This window comes from Hyla sarda, chromosome 5 (genome assembly GCF_029499605.1).
Source record: "Hyla sarda isolate aHylSar1 chromosome 5, aHylSar1.hap1, whole genome shotgun sequence".
Taxonomy (NCBI): domain Eukaryota; kingdom Metazoa; phylum Chordata; class Amphibia; order Anura; family Hylidae; genus Hyla; species Hyla sarda.
This window is the reverse complement of record NC_079193.1, coordinates 19,406,049-19,425,838: the sequence shown is the minus strand read 5'-3', so window position 1 is coordinate 19,425,838 and position 19,790 is coordinate 19,406,049. Positions and strand designations below refer to the sequence as shown.

Sequence of the window (19,790 nt, the reverse complement as noted above, 5' to 3'; positions counted from 1 at the left end):
AGATAACTAATATAGATAAAGCAAATCCTTACATATAAAAGTAATAAAGATCTGCTGGGAGACGTAATCACTGTCTATGTAGAGGACAGGAGCTTCTTCAGGGTCCTGTACAGTACACAGTGTCCTAAAAAGTAACATGGAGCCGCCCTCACCTGGTGTCCAAAGGAGCAGCTAACCCTGGTACAGGTAAAGAGTCCAGAACATGTAATACCTCCCTGTACTGTAGGGGGCGCTACCAGACACCAGTCAGTGCATACACTTCAGTAATACAGGTAAAGAGTACAGAACATGTAATACCTCCTTGTACTGTAGGGGGCGCTACCAGACACCAGTCAGTGCATACACTTCAGTAATACAGGTAAAGAGTAATACAGAACATGTAATACCTCCCTGTACTGTAGGGGGTGCTACCAGACACCAGTCAGTGCATACGCTTCAGTAATACAGGTAAAGAGTAATACAGAACATGTAATACCTCCCTGTACTGTAGGGGGTGCTACCAGACACCAGTCAGTGCATACGCTTCAGTAATACAGGTGGTTTACCAGTGAATGCCCATTCTGATTGGTCAGTTCTTCCGGCCATTGACACGTCTCACAGATCTGGACTTTCTGTACATTGTATGTTGTCTGGTTTCAAGTTACAATGGTCCAGAATAGACCATTGTATGTTGGAACTATTGTATGTTGAGGGATCACTGTAATACAATGCAAGATCAGATTACACGGCGTTGGTCTGTAGTCTGTAACCATGGAGACACACAGATCTGTATACATCAAACAGTACTATTTATATTTTTAAATAAAGACACTTTGTCAAGTTGCTGTTTCCACTTTAAATGCATTGGGGTATTTAAAAAAAAAAAAAAAAAAAAAGGGGGGGGTGGGGGCATAGGGGAACATGCCCTTAAAATGATTAGATCATCCATGTGTAACTGTCTCCTGCTCAGTGCCTGGACTGGACTTCCGAACACTGAAAATAGCGTCGAGAGCCTGTGACGTCATATCCCCGCCCCTCATGATGTAATGCCCCGCCCCCGTAATGCAAGTCTATGGGAGGGGGCGTGACTACTGTCACGCCCCCTCCCATAGACTTGCATTGAGGGGGTGGGGTGTGACGTCATGAAGGGGCGGGGCTATGACATCACAAGCTCCCGACTCCGGCGTTCGGAACAGTTTTTTACAAACGCAGAGCAGCGGCGTACCCCTTTAATGGAAACCTGTTATGTAAATCTTTGCTCGTTCACGGCATAGAAGTCCAATGGGCGGTCCTAATCGGTGATCAATCGTGATTCCTGTATGCAGACTGATTAGGACCGCCCACTGGACTCCTTAACCCGGAATGAGCTATATAGAGCACCTTCTATAACAGTGGTCTCCAACCTGTGGACCTCCAGATGTTTCAAAACTACAACTTCCAGCATGCCCGGACAGCCAACGGCTGTCCGGGCATGCTGGGAGTTGTAGTTTTGCAACCTCTGGAGGTCCGCAGGTTGAAGACCACTGTTCTATAAGATGATGCCTGCCGATCAGATCATGTGTGACCAGAATAGATCCCTTGTGCCATAATAATCCGGCTTCAATCCATTGACCGTTCTGTTCCCTGATTCTGTCTGACTTTATGACCATCAGCCATTTCCATAAATAAATGTATCTTTCTATTGTGTTTCAGGTAAATGATTTTGTGAGAGATAAGTTTACGGTTAAAGAAGGCACCATTCCCTTAGCTGCAGAGATCCTCGCCGGTGCATGTGTAAGTTCTGCATATACACGGTTCTTTTTGGGCCTATATCATGGCAATAACCATTTGTCCGTTCCCCCGATCTTCTCTCTTCTTTTGGCTCACAAGACAATCACCTGTCAGCTCAGCCAATCAGTGGCCAAAAGTGATCAGTACAGCATTACAGTGTATAGATAAAACAATAGATGATGATCACAGCTCAGCCTCCCCCTCCCTGGGGAATCGCCATATCAAAGGTCACAGAGCACTTCCAGATACCTTCACCGTTTATGTGAATAGGACAACTCCTTTCTGTTGTCACCTATGTCCATGGGGCTTGCTGTAAAGCAGTGGTCTCAAACTGTGGCCCTCCAGATGCTGCAAAACTTCAACTCCCCACACTAAAAGTCTTTCTGCCTATTCCAAAGGATGCACACTGTCCTCGAAAAGGTAAACCAAGGCTTCCCTCTCATCTTATCCCTTAGTACAGGGTTTTTCAAACTGCGGTCCTCCAGCAGTTGCAAAACTTCAACTCCCAGCATGCCCGGACAGCCGTTGGCTGTCCGGGCATGCTGGGAGTTGAAGTTTTGCGACATCTGGAGGGCCACAGTTTAAGACCACTGATGTAAAGCATATCTAGGTCACTGTTTTCTTAACAGTTTGGCTCCAACAAAACCAAAAATCCCAGCATGCCTGGACAGCAGGCATTGTCTAGACTGGATACAATTGTATCACTTCTCAGCTGAGAGCAGGACTAGCTATGTACAATGTATCAGTCTGGAGTCCAGGATGTTTAGCTCACAGAGCATTGTCTAGACTGGATACAATTGTATCACTTCTCAGCTGTAAGCAGGACTAGCTATGTACAATGTATCAGTCAGGAGTCCGGGCTGTTTAGCTCACAGAGCATTGTCTAGACAGGATACAATTGTATCACTTCTCAGCTGATGGCAGGACTAGCTATGTACAATGTATCAGTCTACAGTCCTGGCTGTTTAGCTCACAGAGCATTGTCTAGGCTGGATACAATTGTATCACTTCTCAGCTGAGAGCAGGACTAGCTATGTACAATGTATCAGTCTGGAGTCCATGGTGTTTAGCTCACAGAGCATTGTCTAGACTGGATACAATTGTATCACTTCTCAGCTGAGAACAGGACTAGCTATGTACAATGTATCAGTCTACAGTCCAGGATGTTTAGATCACAGAGCATTGTCTAGACTGGAAACAATTGCATCACTTCTCAGCTGAGAGCAGGACTATGTACAATGTATCAGTCTGGAGTCCATGCTGTTAGCTCACAGAGCATTGTCTAGGCTGGATACAATTGTGACAAGTAGTAGACTAGGGCTACACAGCGACTCGTGACCAGGTGACATAAGATCGCAATGTTGTGCTGCTACATCGCAGATAATGATAGCGACTCTTGTCTCCCCCTTTACTTCTTCTATTCGGGATGTAAGGGAAGCATCAGGAATGTGGAGGTGTCCTGCTTTAACTGTGTGAATACTAATAAAGTCTTGTCTGCGAGGTCGTGCCCCCCCTTGTTGAGAGATCAATGCACTTAATTGTACAGCGAGCGCTCCTCATAAGCAGCCCCGTGTGATCAGTCAGGTCTGACCAGCGCCCTGCCTTCCCCGGCTCATGTCTTCTCCTGTCGGGGGCATAGTGACTTGTAGACTTCAGCGATGGCCTCCGCTCACAGTCCTCTCTATGGACTGGTCTGACAGGCACAAGTCATAGCTGCCAGGAACCTCTTTGTTTGTTCTCTGGAGATTTCATGGGCTGATTTGGCCTCTGTCTTGTTTGATCACTGACCTCTCTCTAAATTGCAGTTACTGTCCCTTGTTCTGCGGCCCCTGCGATTTTTTATTTTTTTATTTTTTTTATTTATTTTTTTAATTCCCTCCCCCCCCTGTTTTTTTAATATTACCCCCCCTGTTCACATCCCGATTTCGAATACATTTGACGTTTATGTTAGAAACGTATGTATAAAACAGATGTAAAAACGCACACCCAATTTTTTATGTTTATACGTTTAAAAAACATAAACATACATTGTATTCAATATACGCAATTAAAGGGGTACTCCGCTGCTCAGCGTTTGGAGCAAACAATTCCGAACGCTGGAGTCGGCACCAGGAGCTTGTGACATCATAGCCCCCTCAATGCAAGTCTATGGGAGGGGGCGTGACGGCAGTCACGCCCCCTCCCATAGACTTGCATTGAGGGGATGGGCAAGACGTCATGAGGGGGCGGGGCTATGATGTCACGAGCTCCCGACTCCAGTGTTCGGAACAGTTTGTTCCAAAAGCTTACCAGCGGAGTACCCCTTTAATGTATATGTGAAAATATGATAACCTTTATTCGCGTCTTCTGAAACACCTATTGCGCACATGTAGAAGATATGTCGTATACGTTCAAGGTAAGTACACACGCAAAAAAAAACATATATATAATACAATTCGATGTGATATTTCAGGTATACATCACAAGTACGTTACCCAAAAAGGAAAAAAAATCGTGGTACACTCCGATCTTCTGTACCACATAAATATCGTTTAAGTTGATTCAAAGGCCATTAAAAAAAACAAACATAGTGAATACTTCTCTAATATTAATGAATTGATACGTTTAACGGTCCGATTCTTTATTTTTAAGAATGTAAAAAACATATACATTCTGCGTAGGGATAAAACGTGATGTGAACACAGACTTAAAAGGGGTACTCCGCTGCTCAGCGTTTGGAACAAACTGCAGCTGCCGCCGGGAGCTCGTGGCGTCATAGCCCCGCACCATCATGATGTCACGCCCCCTCCCATAGGCTTGCATTGAAGTGGGGGGGGGGGGCGCGTGACCTCACGAGGGGGTGGAGTTATGATGTCACGAGCTCCCGGTGACGGCTCCAGCGTTCAGAACTGTTTGTTCCAAATGCTGAGCAGCGGAGTACCCCTTTTAAAGCAAAGTCATGTTGGGCTGGGTTCACACCACGATTTTGCAATACATTTCCCGTATCAGGTGTTTGATGAAAAACGTATTCCTCAAAACCGAACTAAACTGTATCAAAACTGGTGTACAAATTTTAACCCGTATACGATTTGAAAAATTGATGTCCGGTTGAATTAGTCTTTTAGGGAAAAAAAAGTATACGTTTTAAATTTTTCACTCAATTATGAATAAAGTTTCACTTGCTTGATTGAAATTCCAAGGAAAAAACTTTCGGTGTCAAAAACCGTATGGAGCAGACCGAATGGAACCGTACGCACATACAGTTCTCTACGGTTCCCATTGACTCCCATGTTTAAAAAATAAATAAAATAAAAAACGTGTGTGGTTTCCATATGGTTTTTCACCTGGACCAAAAACCGTGGTGGGCTACAGTTATGGATGCGGGGGGAAAAACAGACAAAACCGTACAAGACTCAAAACGGATGCAACTAGGTGCATCTTTTGGCATACGGTTTTCAATACGGTTCTGTACGGTTTTAAAATTGAAAATGTATACGGGAACTGTATTGTAGTGTGAACCCAGCCGTAGGTTTTTGGTCCGGGTTAAAAAAACGTATAGAAAGGTATACGTTTTTATTTATGTGTCAATGTGAACCGTACAGAACTGAATGTGCGTACGGTTCCATCCGGTTTTCACCATACGGTTTTTCACTTTGCACAGTTTTTTTCTTGGAATTTCAATCAAACAAGTGAAACTTTATTCATAATCGATTGAAAAGTTTACGTTTTTTCTTAAAAAACGGATGCAACCGGACATCCTTTTTCAAACCGTTTACGGATTAAAATTTGTACACATGTTTTGTACAATTTTGTCAGGTTTTGAGCAATCTTTTTTTTTTTTAATAAAAAACCTGATACGGGAACTGTATTGCTAAAACGTGGTGTGAACCCGGCCTAATTCAGAGTGGCTCTAGGACTTGGCCAGCCTTCCCTTTGTGTAACCGAATGGACATTTATCACTGGTGCCAATTCTTGTGCCACTCTACTGCTTCACTAGAAAGCCATAGACTGCCCAGCCTCAGTATCCTCTTCTGATCTCTCCAATGAATAGTTTATGTAAATCGTCCTTGAATGTGTTGAATGTAGGGTGATTATTCTACCTGCAGCCGTAAGATAAATATGTTTAGCGAGAACGTAGTTGCTATACGCGCTCTTCCTGTAATTGCTATTATCCATGCCAACCCCGCGATCCGTGCCACTCAACAAACCTTTGTGCCCATTGATAACATTCCAAAGCCTCTCGTAGGGTCCCGTGTCACATGATCCTCTCCACTTTGCTCTCCAGTCGAGCGTCACCGGGTTGCTGACTCCCGAGACCCCGCCGAGTTCACCTTGCATGGTAATTACTGGGAATTAGTACGCATGGCTAATTTTGTCCACTTCTCAATTGTGCAATTTTCTGTTTGTAAATTTGATCCCCCCTCTTTAAAAACCCATAAGCCTCATGACCCCCGGTTCAGCTAACAGCTTTTTAGCCGCTTTTTATTGCATTAAATACAAGGCAGTAAATGTGTCAGGTCTTTGTGGTTGAGAATACACAAACAAACGCGGCCTCAGAAGCTCAACGCTAAGGAGGAAGACCAGAGGTTTGATGGCGGCCGAGAGAGATATCATTATTAACCAACAAAATTGTTTAATTTTTGCAATAGTGTAACTTAGAAGGCCAGGAAATAGACTTTTTGCCCCGTTGTTTTGACCCACGGAGCCAGCCTATTATTTTCAACCCTTGTGAATGTAACGAGACTCGAGACATCGTCCTAAGCGAAACTCGTAAACAAAGCCGCGGTTTTAACATCGGAGCATCGCCATGTTGACATTTTCTTGCATCTGCATGGAAGAGCGATTCCTCCTTAGGTGAATAGATCAGGCCCCATTACAGAAGCTTCATCTCTGCTGGATGACTACGACGTGATCTATAATTATTGTGTCCGTTTTTAACCCATCTTGCCTCCCCCTCTACCTCCGACCTTCTTTAGAATGTTACTTATAGAAACCTATAGAAATACGTAGACTATTCCGGTATCTTTTCACTGCCTTGGAGTGTGTGTGTGTATAATGGATGGATAGGATGGATAGGATGGGATGGATAGGATGGAAGGAAGAAAGGATAGGAGGGATGGATAGGATGGGATGGATAGGAAGGAAGGAAGAAAGGATAGGAAGGAAGGAAGGAAGGAAAGAAAGGATAGAAAGGATGGATAGGAAGGAAGAAAGGATAGATAGGAAGGAAGAAAGGATAGATAGGAAGGAAGAAAGGATAGATAGGAAGGAAGAAAGGATAGATAGGAAGGAAGAAAGGATAGATAGGAAGGAAGAAAGGATAGATAGGAAGGAAGAAAGGATAGATAGGAAGGAAGAAAGGATAGATAGGAAGGAAGAAAGGATAGATAGGAAGGAAGAAAGAAAGGATAGATAGGAAGGAAGGAAGAAAGAAAGGATAGATAGGAAGGAAGGAAGAAAGAAAGGATAGATAGGAAGGAAGAAAGAAAGGATAGATAGGAAGGAAGAAAGAAAGGATAGATAGGAAGGAAGAAAGAAAGGATAGATAGGAAGGAAGAAAGAAAGGATAGATAGGAAGGAAGAAAGAAAGGATAGATAGGAAGGAAGAAAGAAAGGATAGATAGGAAGGAAGAAAGAAAGGATAGATAGGAAGGAAGAAAGAAAGGATAGATAGGAAGGAAGAAAGAAAGGATAGATGGGAAGGAAGAAAGAAAGGATAGATAGGAAGGAAGAAAGAAAGGATAGATAGGAAGGAAGAAAGAAAGGATAGATAGGAAGGAAGAAAGAAAGGATAGATAGGAAGGAAGAAAGAAAGGATAGATAGGAAGGAAGAAAGAAAGGATAGATAGGAAGGAAGAAAGAAAGGATAGATAGATAGATAGATAGATAGATAGAAAGGAAGGAAGGATAAGATGGGAAGGATAGATAGATAGGAAGGAAGGATAAGATGGGAAGGATAGATAGATTATACACATGCAGGCCAAGGCAGTGAAAATATATTTTAAAAAAATATATATATATAATTAAAAAAATACATAAATATAAAATATGCATATATTAAATATATTAGAAAAGTTTGAATGAAAGCACTCACTGCGTCGGATAGCTGAAACTTCTCTTCAGGCTTTATTCACATAACAAAATGCACGTAGGGGATGAAGGTGCAGGACGGCAGGATGGTGTAGGCACGGCAAAAGGACAAAATGCCAGAGCGACGTTTCACACCAAACGGTGCTTTCTCAAGCCCTCAATCTTTGATTGAGGGCTTGAGAAAGCAGTTTGGTGTGAAACGTTGCCCCGAAATTTTGTCCTTTTCCCCTGCATCGGCGTTTTGTCTTGGAACACAAAATATTCCAAACATCTTTGTATATTGAGTATCGAGTATAAGCGCTGATTTAAATGCAATTACACGCCTTGGCATGCAACCCGTGAGGAATGTTCTGGCACGCTTAAAACACTTTGGCGTGCAAATTGTCAAGATCAGCCGCTGGCAGCTCCGATTGCAATAGCCGACCAATAATGTCCCAGTTTTGGGCTATGGGAGAGACTCAGGCCTTGGTAGAACTTTAAAAGGGGTACTCCGGTGGAAAACTCTTTATTTAAAAAAAATTTTTTTTTAAATCAACTGGTGCTAGAAAGTTAAACAGATTTGTAAATGACTTCTATTTAAAAATCTTAATCCTTCCAGTACTTATTAGCTGCTGAATACCACAGAGGAAATTCTTTTCTTTTTGGAACACAGAGCTCTCTGCTGACATCATGACCACAGTGCTCTCTGCTGACATCATGACCACAGTGTTCTCTGCTGATATCATGACCACAGTGCTCTCTGCTGACATCTCTGTCCATTTTAGGAACTGTCTAGAGTAGGAGAAAATCCCCATAGCAAACATATGCTGTTCTGGACAGTTCCTAAAATGGACAGAGATGTCAGCAGAGAGCACTGTGCTCTTGATGTCAGCAGGCAGCTCTGTGTTCCAAAAAGAAAAGAATTTCCTCTGTAGTATTCAGCAGCTAATAAGTACTGGAAGGATTAAGATTTTTTTAATAGAAGTCATTTACAAATCTGTTTAACTTTCTGGCACCAGTTGATTAAAAAAAAATAATAATAATTTTTCCACCGTAGTACCCCTTTAAAACTGCATAGTAGCACAAACAACATTACCGACGCGTGGTGGTATATTCAAAAAACGCTCCTGAGACACTTAATGAAATTTCCGTGCCTCTGGTCCACATCCATATCAATGTAACTATAAGCTATTAGTATTCCTGGAGTGAAGACTAGGCGGGTCCGGCTGCCGTACATTATGCCACCCTACACTGTGATCCTAGGAGTAGTACTGGTGGGATGTTCCCTTGTGAAGGCTTCTTTAGACCAGTCTCAGGCTATCATTGCATCCGAGACAAAAGCGTGCCTCATCGCTGAAGAGAATGGATAGTTGGCTTCAGAGGAACCTGGCTCAACGGCGCCGATCGACCAGACAGGTAAGTGAATAAAAGAGGATTTATTGACCAGAATGCAACGTGTTTCGCTGCGCATGCAATCAGGCTCAACGGCGCTGAGCGACCAGACAGGTAGTTGAATAAAAGAGGATTTATTGACCAGAATGCAACGTGTTTCGCTGCGCATGCAATCAGGCTCAACGGCGCTGAGCGACCAGACAGGTAGTTGAATAAAAGAGGATTTAATGACCAGAATGCAACGCGTTTCGCTGTGCATGCGATCAGGCTCAACGGCGCTGAGCGACCAGACAGGTAGTTGAATAAAAGAGGATTTATTGACCAGAATGCAATGTGTTTCGCTGCGCGTGCGATCAGGCTCAACGGCGCTGATCGACCAGACAGGTAGTTGAATAAAAGAGGATTTAATGACCAGAATGCAACGCGTTTCGCTGCGCATGCGATCAGGCTGCGATCAGGCTCAACGGCGCTGATCGACCAGACAGGTAGTTGAATAAAAGAGGGTTTAATGACCAGAATGCAACGCGTTTCGCTGCGCATGCGATCAGGCTGCGATCAGGCTCAACGGCGCTGATCGACCAGACAGGTAGTTGAATAAAAGAGGATTTAATGACCAGAATGCAACGCGTTTCGCTGCGCATGCGATCAGGCTGCGATCAGGCTCAACGGCGCTGATCGACCAGACAGGTAGTTGAATAAAAGAGGATTTAATGACCAGAATGCAACGCGTTTCGCTGCGCATGCGCAGCGAAACGCGTTGCATTCTGGTCAATAAATCCTCTTTTATTCACTTACCTGTCTGGTCGATCAGCGCCGTTGAGCCGGGTTCCTCTGAAGCCAACTATCCATTGGCGTATACTTACCGGAGGGCAGCAGACGACCTACCTTTCATGCTATTACCATTGTTGTGTATGTGGCTACACAACTACCCAGGGTGAGCAGTTAATTTACATTCTCACCCTTAGGGTTTAAACAATACTACTCTATGGAGCGCTTATCCCTTTATTTCGTCACTGAAGAGGACAGACCTCCATTCCAGCCTCCATTGCTATCTTGCTCTGCACCATGATAGCCTTTGGGAGCTTTGGCGTGAGGTCAAAGGAACTCCTGTAGCCGGAGGTTTGTCTTGTAGCCCAATGGATGTGCGAGCGCCTTCTCATGGTTTGTATAGACCAGTTTCCCAACCATAGGGCATCCAGCTGTCAGTAGCAGCTTGAGATTGGTAAGGCTGCATTTACATCTCGTTTTTTACATACGGGTGCCGGATCCGGCTGCGGGGAGGGGAAAATCGGGCACTCCCATACCCCCGCCGGATGAGCCTGTAAATCCATTTACTTTAATGAGCCGACCGGAGTCAAACGGTGACTCCGATCGGCTCAGTTTTGACCCATATCCAGTTTTGTGACCGTACCTAAAACCGTAGTACACTATGGCTTTAGGTCCGGTTGGGAAACGGGATACGGGTCAAAACTGAGCCGATCAGAGTCACCGTTTGACTCCGGTCGGCTCATTAAAGTAAATGGATTTACAGGCTGATCCGGCGGGGGTACGGGAGAGCCCGATTTTCCCCTCCCCCCCCCCCCCCCCCCCCCCAGCCGGATTCGGCACCCGTATGTAAAAAACGAGATGTGAATGCAGCCTAAGAGGGGTGATATTATGAAGAAAAGTTCCTCTATTTCTATCACCGAATATTCTAAAGGGGAGGAGATGACCGTAACAGATTGTGATTGGTTAGAGGGGTGATGACCTGAAGAAAAGTTCCTGTATGTAGAGAAGAATAGGTAACATTAAATGGGTTAATCAGGAAAAACTTTTTTTTATATAGATATATAATATAATATATATATATACACATACACACACATATCAACTGGCTCCAGAAAGTTAAACAGATTTGTAAATTACTTCTATTAAAAAATCTTAATCCTTTCAGTACTTATGAGCTGCTGAAGTTGAGTTGTTCTTTTCTATCTAAGTGCTCTCTGAAGAAAAGTTGCTTTTTTTTTTTTCTCATAGAATCACAAAATGCAAAGGGGAGGAGATAACAGTAATAGGTTGTGATTGGTAAGAGGGGTGAGGACATGAAGAAAAGTTCCTGTATGTATAGAGGAAGGGGTAACTGTAACATGCTGCAGTCCTCTTCGTTCTATCACTTGCAGTTTACCTCCATTCCCCTACACCAGTGGTCTTCAACCTGCGGACCTCCAGATTTTGCCAAACTACAACTCCCAGCATGCCCGGACAGCCGTTGGCTGTCCGGGCATGCTGCGAGTTGTAGTTTTGCAACATCTGGAGGTCCGCAGGTTGAAGACCACTGCCCTACACCACTGGCAGGGTGCCTCCAGCTGTTGTAAAACTACAACCCCCAGCATGCCAGTAGCAAGTTGTGATTGGTAAGAGAGGTGGTAACATGAAGAAAAGTTGTAGTTTTGCAACAACTGCAGGCACGCTGGTTGGGAAAACTTGGTAGGGGACGTCCAGGGCTATATTTTAAGGGGTATTCCAGGAAAAACTTTTATTTTTATTTATTTTTTTTATCAGCTGGCTCCAGAAAGTTAAACAGATTTGTAAATTACTTCTATAAAAAAAAAAAAATCTTAATCCTTTCAATAATTATCAGCTGCTGAAGTTGAGTTGTTGTTTTCTGTCTGGCAACAGTGCTCTCTGCTGACACCTCTGCTTGTCTCGGGAACTGCACAGAGTAGAAGAGGTTTGCTATGGGCATTTGCTTCTAAACTGGGCGGTTCCCGAGACACGTGTCATCAGAGAGCACTTAGACAGAAAAGAACAACTCAACTTCAGCAGCTCATAAGTACTGAAAGGATTAAGATTTTTGTTAAATAGAAGTCATTTACAAATCTGTTTAACTTTCTGGAGCCAGTTGATGTATAAAAAAAATTTTTTTTCCTGGATAACCCCTTTTAATGCTAAATTTTGAGAGGGCGACATTCTCCGGAAAGTACCTCTCACCAGGTTCACTTACACGGAGCCGCCGTGGTAACCACCGACCTAAGTGGCGCACAACAGCTTTACCCGTCACGGTTAGACTGTAACGACACATCAGACGGATTTGGGATGTAATTGCCTTTGTAATGTCAGTCAAGTGGGTTGTTCTGCAACTTGGCCCAACTTCTAAGCGCTCCGCCGCACACATGAAGATGGAACGCTGCATGCTTGTGTATGTTTTGTTTATTTTCCCTCTCCTGAACATGGCAATGCTGGTCACAACTTGTGAAGTCTTCTTAGTAATCTGTTTCCACCGTTTGGAATTTCTCCTTTTTATCAGTCATCATATTCTCCACACTTATTTTCTTTTTCAAAAACGGTAATATAGTAGTTATATTCTTGTATATAGGAGCAGTATTATAGTAGTTATATTCTAGTATATAGGAGCAGTATTATAGTAGTTATATTCTTGTATATAGGAGACAGTATTATAGTAGTTATATTCTTGTATATAGGAGGCAGTATTATAGTAGTTATATTCTTGCATATAGGAGCAGTATTATAGTAGTTATATTCTTGTATATAGGAGGCAGTATTATAGTAGTTATATTCTTGTATATAGGAGCAGTATTATAGTAGTTATATTCTTGTATATAGCGGCAGTATTATAGTAGTTATATTCTTGTATATAGGGGCAGTATTATAGTAGTTATATTCTTGTATATAGGAGACAGTATTATAGTAGTTATATTCTTGTATATAGGAGCAGTATTATAGTAGTTATATTCTTGTATATAGGAGCAGTATTATAGTAGTTATATTCTTGTATATAGGAGACAGTATTATAGTAGTTATATTCTTGTATATAGGAGGCAGTATTATAGTAGTTATATTCTTGCATATAGGAGCAGTATTATAGTAGTTATATTCTTGTATATAGGAGGCAGTATTATAGTAGTTATATTCTTGTATATAGGAGCAGTATTATAGTAGTTATATTCTTGTATATAGGAGGCAGTATTATAGTAGTTATATTCTTGTATATAGGAGGCAGTATTATAGTAGTTATATTCTTGTATATAGGAGGCAGTATTATAGTAGTTATATTCTTGTATTTAGGAGGCAGTATTATAGTAGTTATATTCTTGTATTTAGGAGGCAGTATTATAGTAGTTATATTCTTGTATTTAGGAGGCAGTATTATAGTAGTTATATTCTTGTATATAGGAGCAGTATTATAGTAGTTATATTCTTGTATATAGGAGCAGTATTATAGTAGTTATATTCTTGTATATAGGAGGCAGTATTATAGTGGTTATATTCTTGTATATAGGAGGCAGTATTATAGTAGTTATATTCTTGTATATAGGTGCAGAATTATAGTAGGCAGTATAATATATATGTATAATATATATGTATATTATATGCACACACACACACACACACACACAGTCATGGCTGTAAATGTTGGCACCCCTGAAATTTTTGAAGAAAATTAAGTCTTGCAGGACAGCTTGAATATCTTTGGAACTTGTTTGGGGCTGCTTATCCACCATCCGGACTATCCTGCATTGACACCTTTCATCAATTTTTCTCTTCCGTCCATGCCCAGGGAGATTAGCTACAGTGTCATGGGTTGCAAACTTCTTGATAATGTTGCGCACTGTGGACAAAGGCAAATCTAGATCTCTGGAGATGGACTTGTAACCTTGAGACTGTTGATATTTTTCCACAATTTTGGTTCTCAAGTCCTCAGACAGTTCTCTTTTCCTCTTTCTTTTGTCCATGCTTAGTGTGGTACACACAGACGCACACAATGCAAAGAGTGAACTTCTCTCCTTTTTATCTACTTTCAAGTGTGATTTTTATATTGCCCACACCGGTTACTTGCACCAGGTGAGTATAAAGGAGCATCACATGCTTGAAACAATCTTATTTTTCCACAATTTTGAAAGGTGCCAATAATTTTGTCCAGCCCATTTTTGGAGTTTGGTGACATTATGTCCAATTAGCTTTTTTTTCTCCCTTTTTTTGGTTTAGTTCCAATACACATAAAGGGAATAAACATGTGTATAGCAAAACATAGTTACATAGTTAGTACGGTCGAAAAAAGACATATGTCCATCAAGTTCAACCAGGGAATTAAGGGGTAGGGGTGTGCATGTGTTACTGCAATCCTTTTCTGTGAGAAATACTTAATTTTTTAGCAAAATTTCAGGGGCGCCAACATTTACGGCCATGACTGTGTTGTGTGTGTGTGTGTGTGTGTGTGTGTGTGTGTATGTATATATATGTATGTGTATATATATATATATATATATATATATATATATATATATATATATATATATTTATTATTATAATTTTTAATAATATTGTTATTATTATTATTAATAAAATGAATATTAATTTTATTATTGTTATATTATGTTTTTCTCTTTCCTATTGGTTAATATAGACACAGAGGGATCATCATTTTGTATATATAACGTTATGTCTTGTCTTTCAGGCTGGAGGCTCACAAGTCATATTCACCAACCCCTTGGAGATTGTAAAAATCCGCTTACAAGTGGCGGGAGAAATTACCACAGGCCCCCGTGTCAGCGCCCTGAACGTCCTCCGAGATCTGGGCTTCTTTGGACTCTACAAGGTATTGTTTTGCTGTGCGGTGATCTATAGTGGAGCTGTATTACAGATCTGCATTTCCACGTTGAGTGCAAAACTTTCTAAAAAACTGAGGGAATCCCTATAATGTCTTTAATAATATTTAAAGTGGTACTCCGGTGGAAAACATTTTTTTTAATCAACTGGTGCCAGTAAGTTTAACAGATTTGTAAATTATGAATTCGGGTAGAAAACAGACATGGTGCACATCTACAATCTTGTATAATGATCTGATTGCTTCTCAGCATAATATCAAAAACTAACAGGTTGTTATTATACATTTTTGATCAAAAAGTACAAAGCCCACTCGCCACGTCAAGGCCACCTATTCAGAGTGGGTCCCTAACGTCCCTAGCATAAAATGGCGCAGCACTGCGCGGCGACCACCACCGCCGCGACACCAGTGCCCACGGGGGGGAAACGACCCACCGGCAGAGCGGCCCCAATAGGTGGCCTTGACGTGGCGAGTGGGCTTGTACTTTTTGATCTAAACGTATAGTAACAACCTGTTAGTTTTTGATATTATGCTGAGAAGCAATCAGATCATTATACAAGATTGTAGATGTGCGACCATGTCTGTCTTCTACCTGAATTCACATTGTGTTTTCTATCCACCCTTTTTTTTATTTATTTATTTATTTATTTTTTTGAACATGTTGTCTGCACTCTTCCCCACCCCCTCAGCCCAACCCTATATAAGTAGTAGTTAGCTACACATGGGCCATTTCTTTCCTAGCAGCCTCCCAGTCTGACTGGGAGAGCATGGTAAGTGAGCTGTAGCATCCTGTTCACACTGGTGTGGTGCTGTGCGGTGTCCGTTGCTGCCGTGTCTGTGGGGAGGTGCGACCCATAGACTGGTTTGAGTGGCATTGGGGCCGCTCTGCCAGTGGGTCGTTCCCCCCCCCCCCCCCCCGTGGGCACTGGTGTCGCTGCGGTGGTGGTCGCCGCCCGGTGCTGCGCCATTTTATGCTAGGGACGTTAGGGACCCACTCTAAATAGGTGGCCTTGACGTGGCGAGTGGGCTTGTACTTTTTGATCAAAACGTATATACTAACAACCTGTTAGTTTTTGATATTATGCTGAGAAGCAATTAGATCATTGTGCAAGATTGTAGATGTGCGACCATGTCTGTTTTCTACCCGAATTCAGATTTGCAAATTACTTCTATTAAAAAAAAAAAAAATCTTTATCCTCCCAGTAATTATTAGCTGCTAAATACTACAGAGAAAATTCTTTTCTTTTTGGATTTTTTTTTTTTGTCTTGTCCACAGTGCTCTCTGCTGACACCTCTGTCTGTATCAGGAATTGTCCAGAATCCCCATAGCAAACCTCTCCTGCTCTGGACAGTTCCTGATACAGACAGAGGTATCAGTAGAGAGCACTCTGGACAGAAAAAAAGAAATAAAAAAACCAAAGAACTTTCTCTGTAATTTACAGCCGCTAATAAGTACTGGAAGGATAAAGATTTTTTTTTTTTAATAGAAGTAATTTACAAATCTGTTTAACTTTCTGGCCCCAGTTGATTAAAAAAAAATATATATATATTTTCCACTGGAGTAAACTTTAATCATCACGTGGGAATTAACTCTTTGTTGCAAAGGAATTTTGTAGAGTAGAAGCTTTCCTGGTCTGAACACACAAGGAATGGTCAAGTGAGGTACAATAAAGCCCCCTTGTGTCTCTTTTAGGTATTGGTCGGCTAAGGTGCTGCACAGGTATTCAGCCACCTGAGTGTAACTCTATACTAGTGTGTCTCAACCAGGGTGCCTCCAGCTGTTGCAAAACTACAACTCTCAGCATGCCCGGACAGCCAAAGGCTGTCCGGGCATGCTGGGAGTTGTAGTTTTGCAGAAGACATGTTGGGAAACAATACTTGCTAAGTGCTCGATTGCTTCAAAAGCTTCTTTTCTCTGATGTCTGCCACCAATTACGTAAATACGGTACACCAATTCTGGCCGCATGCATGCTGCAGACATATCCAATAGTTTTTTGTTTGTTTTTTTACCAATTTGCACATATTTGCAGTATGACACTTGAGGTGTGGCCTTGTTCTTCACGTCACCAGCCACATCAAAGGGGGTTATCCAGGAATAGAAAGGCAGAGCTAATTTCTTTCAAAAGACGCTCCCCGTCTGTCTCCAGGTCGGGTGTGGTTCTGCAGCTCAGTTCCATTAAAGTGAATGGAGCCAAGTTGTAATACCGCACACCACCTGGGGACAGACGGGGAGCTGTTTTTGAAAGAAATTAGCTGTGTTTTTCTATTTCTGGATAACCCTTTTAATGTTCACGCATAATGATATTGATGTTAAAGGTGCAACCTCAGGGATTAGGCCCCTACAACTCTATATAGTGAACCTCATAAAATTGTTGCCTTCTAATCAGCATAAAGTAGATACTTTTTTTTTTTTTTTATATATATTTATATAAAATATATATAAAATATATATATTTATATATATTTATATTTATATATTTTTATATATATATATTATAATTTTTATTTTCTAAAGCAAGATTATAGAAATTGCTGGCTTCTGTTATTGCTAAAAAAAAATATTATTTTTATTTATTTTATTTAAAGGGGTGTCATTCCAGGGAAAACCTTTTTTTTGTTTTAATATCAACTGGCTCCAGAAAGTTCAACAGATTTGTAAATTATACAATGAAAAGAGGTAGCGTTCACTCACCGCGGGTAAACAGCTGCAGGCCCGAGGTCCGGGATCACCACGGCATAGACGGAGACGGTAAGGGGCGCTCAGAGGCTACGCCAGCTATTTCAGACGTAGGAACGTCCTTCTTCCGGCCTCCAATTTGTAAATTACTTCCATAAAAATAACTACTGGATTTATTAAGATTATCAGCTGCTGAAGTTGAGTTGTTCTTCTTTGTCTGACCACAGTGCTCTCTGCTGACACCTCTGCTTGTCTCAGTAACAGTCCAGAGTAGGAGCAAATCCCCATAGCAAACCTCTGATCCCTCAGACAGTTCTTGAGACAGACAGACAGGTTGTCAGAAAGAAATGAACAACTCCTTTTCAGCAGCTGATAACTACTGGAAGGATTAAGATTTTTTTAATGGAAGTAATTTACAAATCCGTTTAAATTTCTGGAGCCAGTTGAGATATATATATATATATATATATATATATATATATATATATATATATATATATATATATATAATGTAGTAGTAATATGCAGCACACCGGAATGTAATGCAAAGTGCTTTATTCCATGTAGTACAAAAGCGACGTTTCGCCGGCCTCACGCCAGCATTCTCAAGTGATAATGAGTGATACATTGTATCACTCATTATCATTTGAGAATGCTGGCGTGAGGCCGGCGAAACGTCGCTTTTGTACTACATGGAATAAAGCACTTTGCATTACATTTCGGTGTGCTGCATATTAATACTACTATTACTAAGGAACCAGAGGACCGTGGCTCCAGCATGCGTGCACCCTGCCTACAGACCTTCATCTTTCTTGATGTGCTGCTTATTTTTGGAATATATATATATATAATATATATACACACACACACACACACAAAATAAAAATTCCTGGAATACCATTTGAACTTATAACTTATTGCCGCTTTTCTATTTTTACAGCTCTTTATTTTGCCCAAAAAATAACACGACTTTCTTTTTCATGATCGCTTAAAAAAAAAAAAATAAATAAATAAAGTTTTTTTGACATGTGGATCTCAGCAGGCCTCACAGTGGGACTCGGCAGGATCAACAACTAATTGACATTTCAAAAGTTTGTTTTAATGAAGTAAAATTTAAAAAATTAACATAGGTCTTGCTTTACATTGTGAGAGCATAGCCTAAGGTTAAAATTCTTATATTATGACAGGACATTGCAAGGATATGTCATCACTTTATGGTTGGTCGGTAGACCTGGACAACCCCCCCCTTTGTGCAACAATTTGCACCTGAACGTTGCATTACATAAATACAGTATCACTGCAAAGCACATCAGGGAAATTGTCCTACAACACCACTTTCTGCAAAATAAGCCATTGTGCAAACAATTGCACCAGATCTAGACCACAAAACTGCTCTACCACTAACCATATACTCCTCCCCCCCCCCCCCCCCCCTCTGATTAATCCTATAGAACTGATATTGTATAGGAAAGAGAACACAACGGTCATAAAAATTTGCCGTTATTGGTCTGTATTAAAATATATATGACACACACAAAATATATTGAAAACATAAAAATATCGATAGGTAAGGAATTTTGCCACAACACAGCTGGTCCCAGATATGGACCAATTGCTAATGGCCCCTATGTCTTGCCCTGCAGGGCAAGACATAGGGGTCATTAGCAATTGGTCCATATTTGGGACCAGCTGTGTTGTGGCAAAATTCCTTACCTATCGATATTTTTACGTTTTCAATATATTTTGTGTGTGTGTCATATATATTTTAAAGGGGTACTCCGGTGAAAACCTTTTTTTCTTTTAAATCAACTGGTGGCAGAAAGTTAAACATATTTGTAAATTACTTCTATTAAAAAATCTTAATTCTTCCAGTACTTATTAGCTGCTGAATGCTACAGAGGAAATTCCTTTCTTTTTGGAACACTGATGACATCACAAGCACAGTGCTCTCTGCTGACATCTCTGTCCATTTTAGCAACCATGCATAGCAGATGTATACTAAGGGCAGCATGGTGGCTCAGTGCTTAGCACTGCTGCCTTACAGTGCTGGGGACTTGGGTTCAAATCCCACTAAGGACAACAATAAATAAAGCATTATTATTGTTATAATAACGTCAGCAGAGAGCATTGTGCTCGTGATGTCATCAGAGAGCATTCCAAAAAGAAAAGAATTTCCTCTGTAGTATTCAGCAGCTAATAAGTACAGGAAGGATTAAGATTTTTTAATAGAAGATTAAATATGTTTTAACTTTCTGCCACCAGTTGATTTAAAAGAAAAAAAGGTTTTCATCGGAGTACCCCTTTAATACAGACCAATAA

At 41.2% G+C, this 19,790-nt stretch overlaps 1 protein-coding gene across 1 annotated transcript in view; it reads left to right on the top strand.

The window, feature by feature from the left end:
* SLC25A13 (solute carrier family 25 member 13) overlaps positions 1–19,790 on the top strand; it is a 116,892-nt gene that overhangs the window by 63,215 nt on the left and 33,887 nt on the right. The window contains exons 12-13 of the mRNA XM_056518940.1: positions 1,672–1,752; positions 14,645–14,785. Of these exons, the coding sequence (XP_056374915.1) occupies positions 1,672–1,752; positions 14,645–14,785 (222 nt within the window). The remainder of the gene's footprint in view (positions 1–1,671; positions 1,753–14,644; positions 14,786–19,790) is intronic.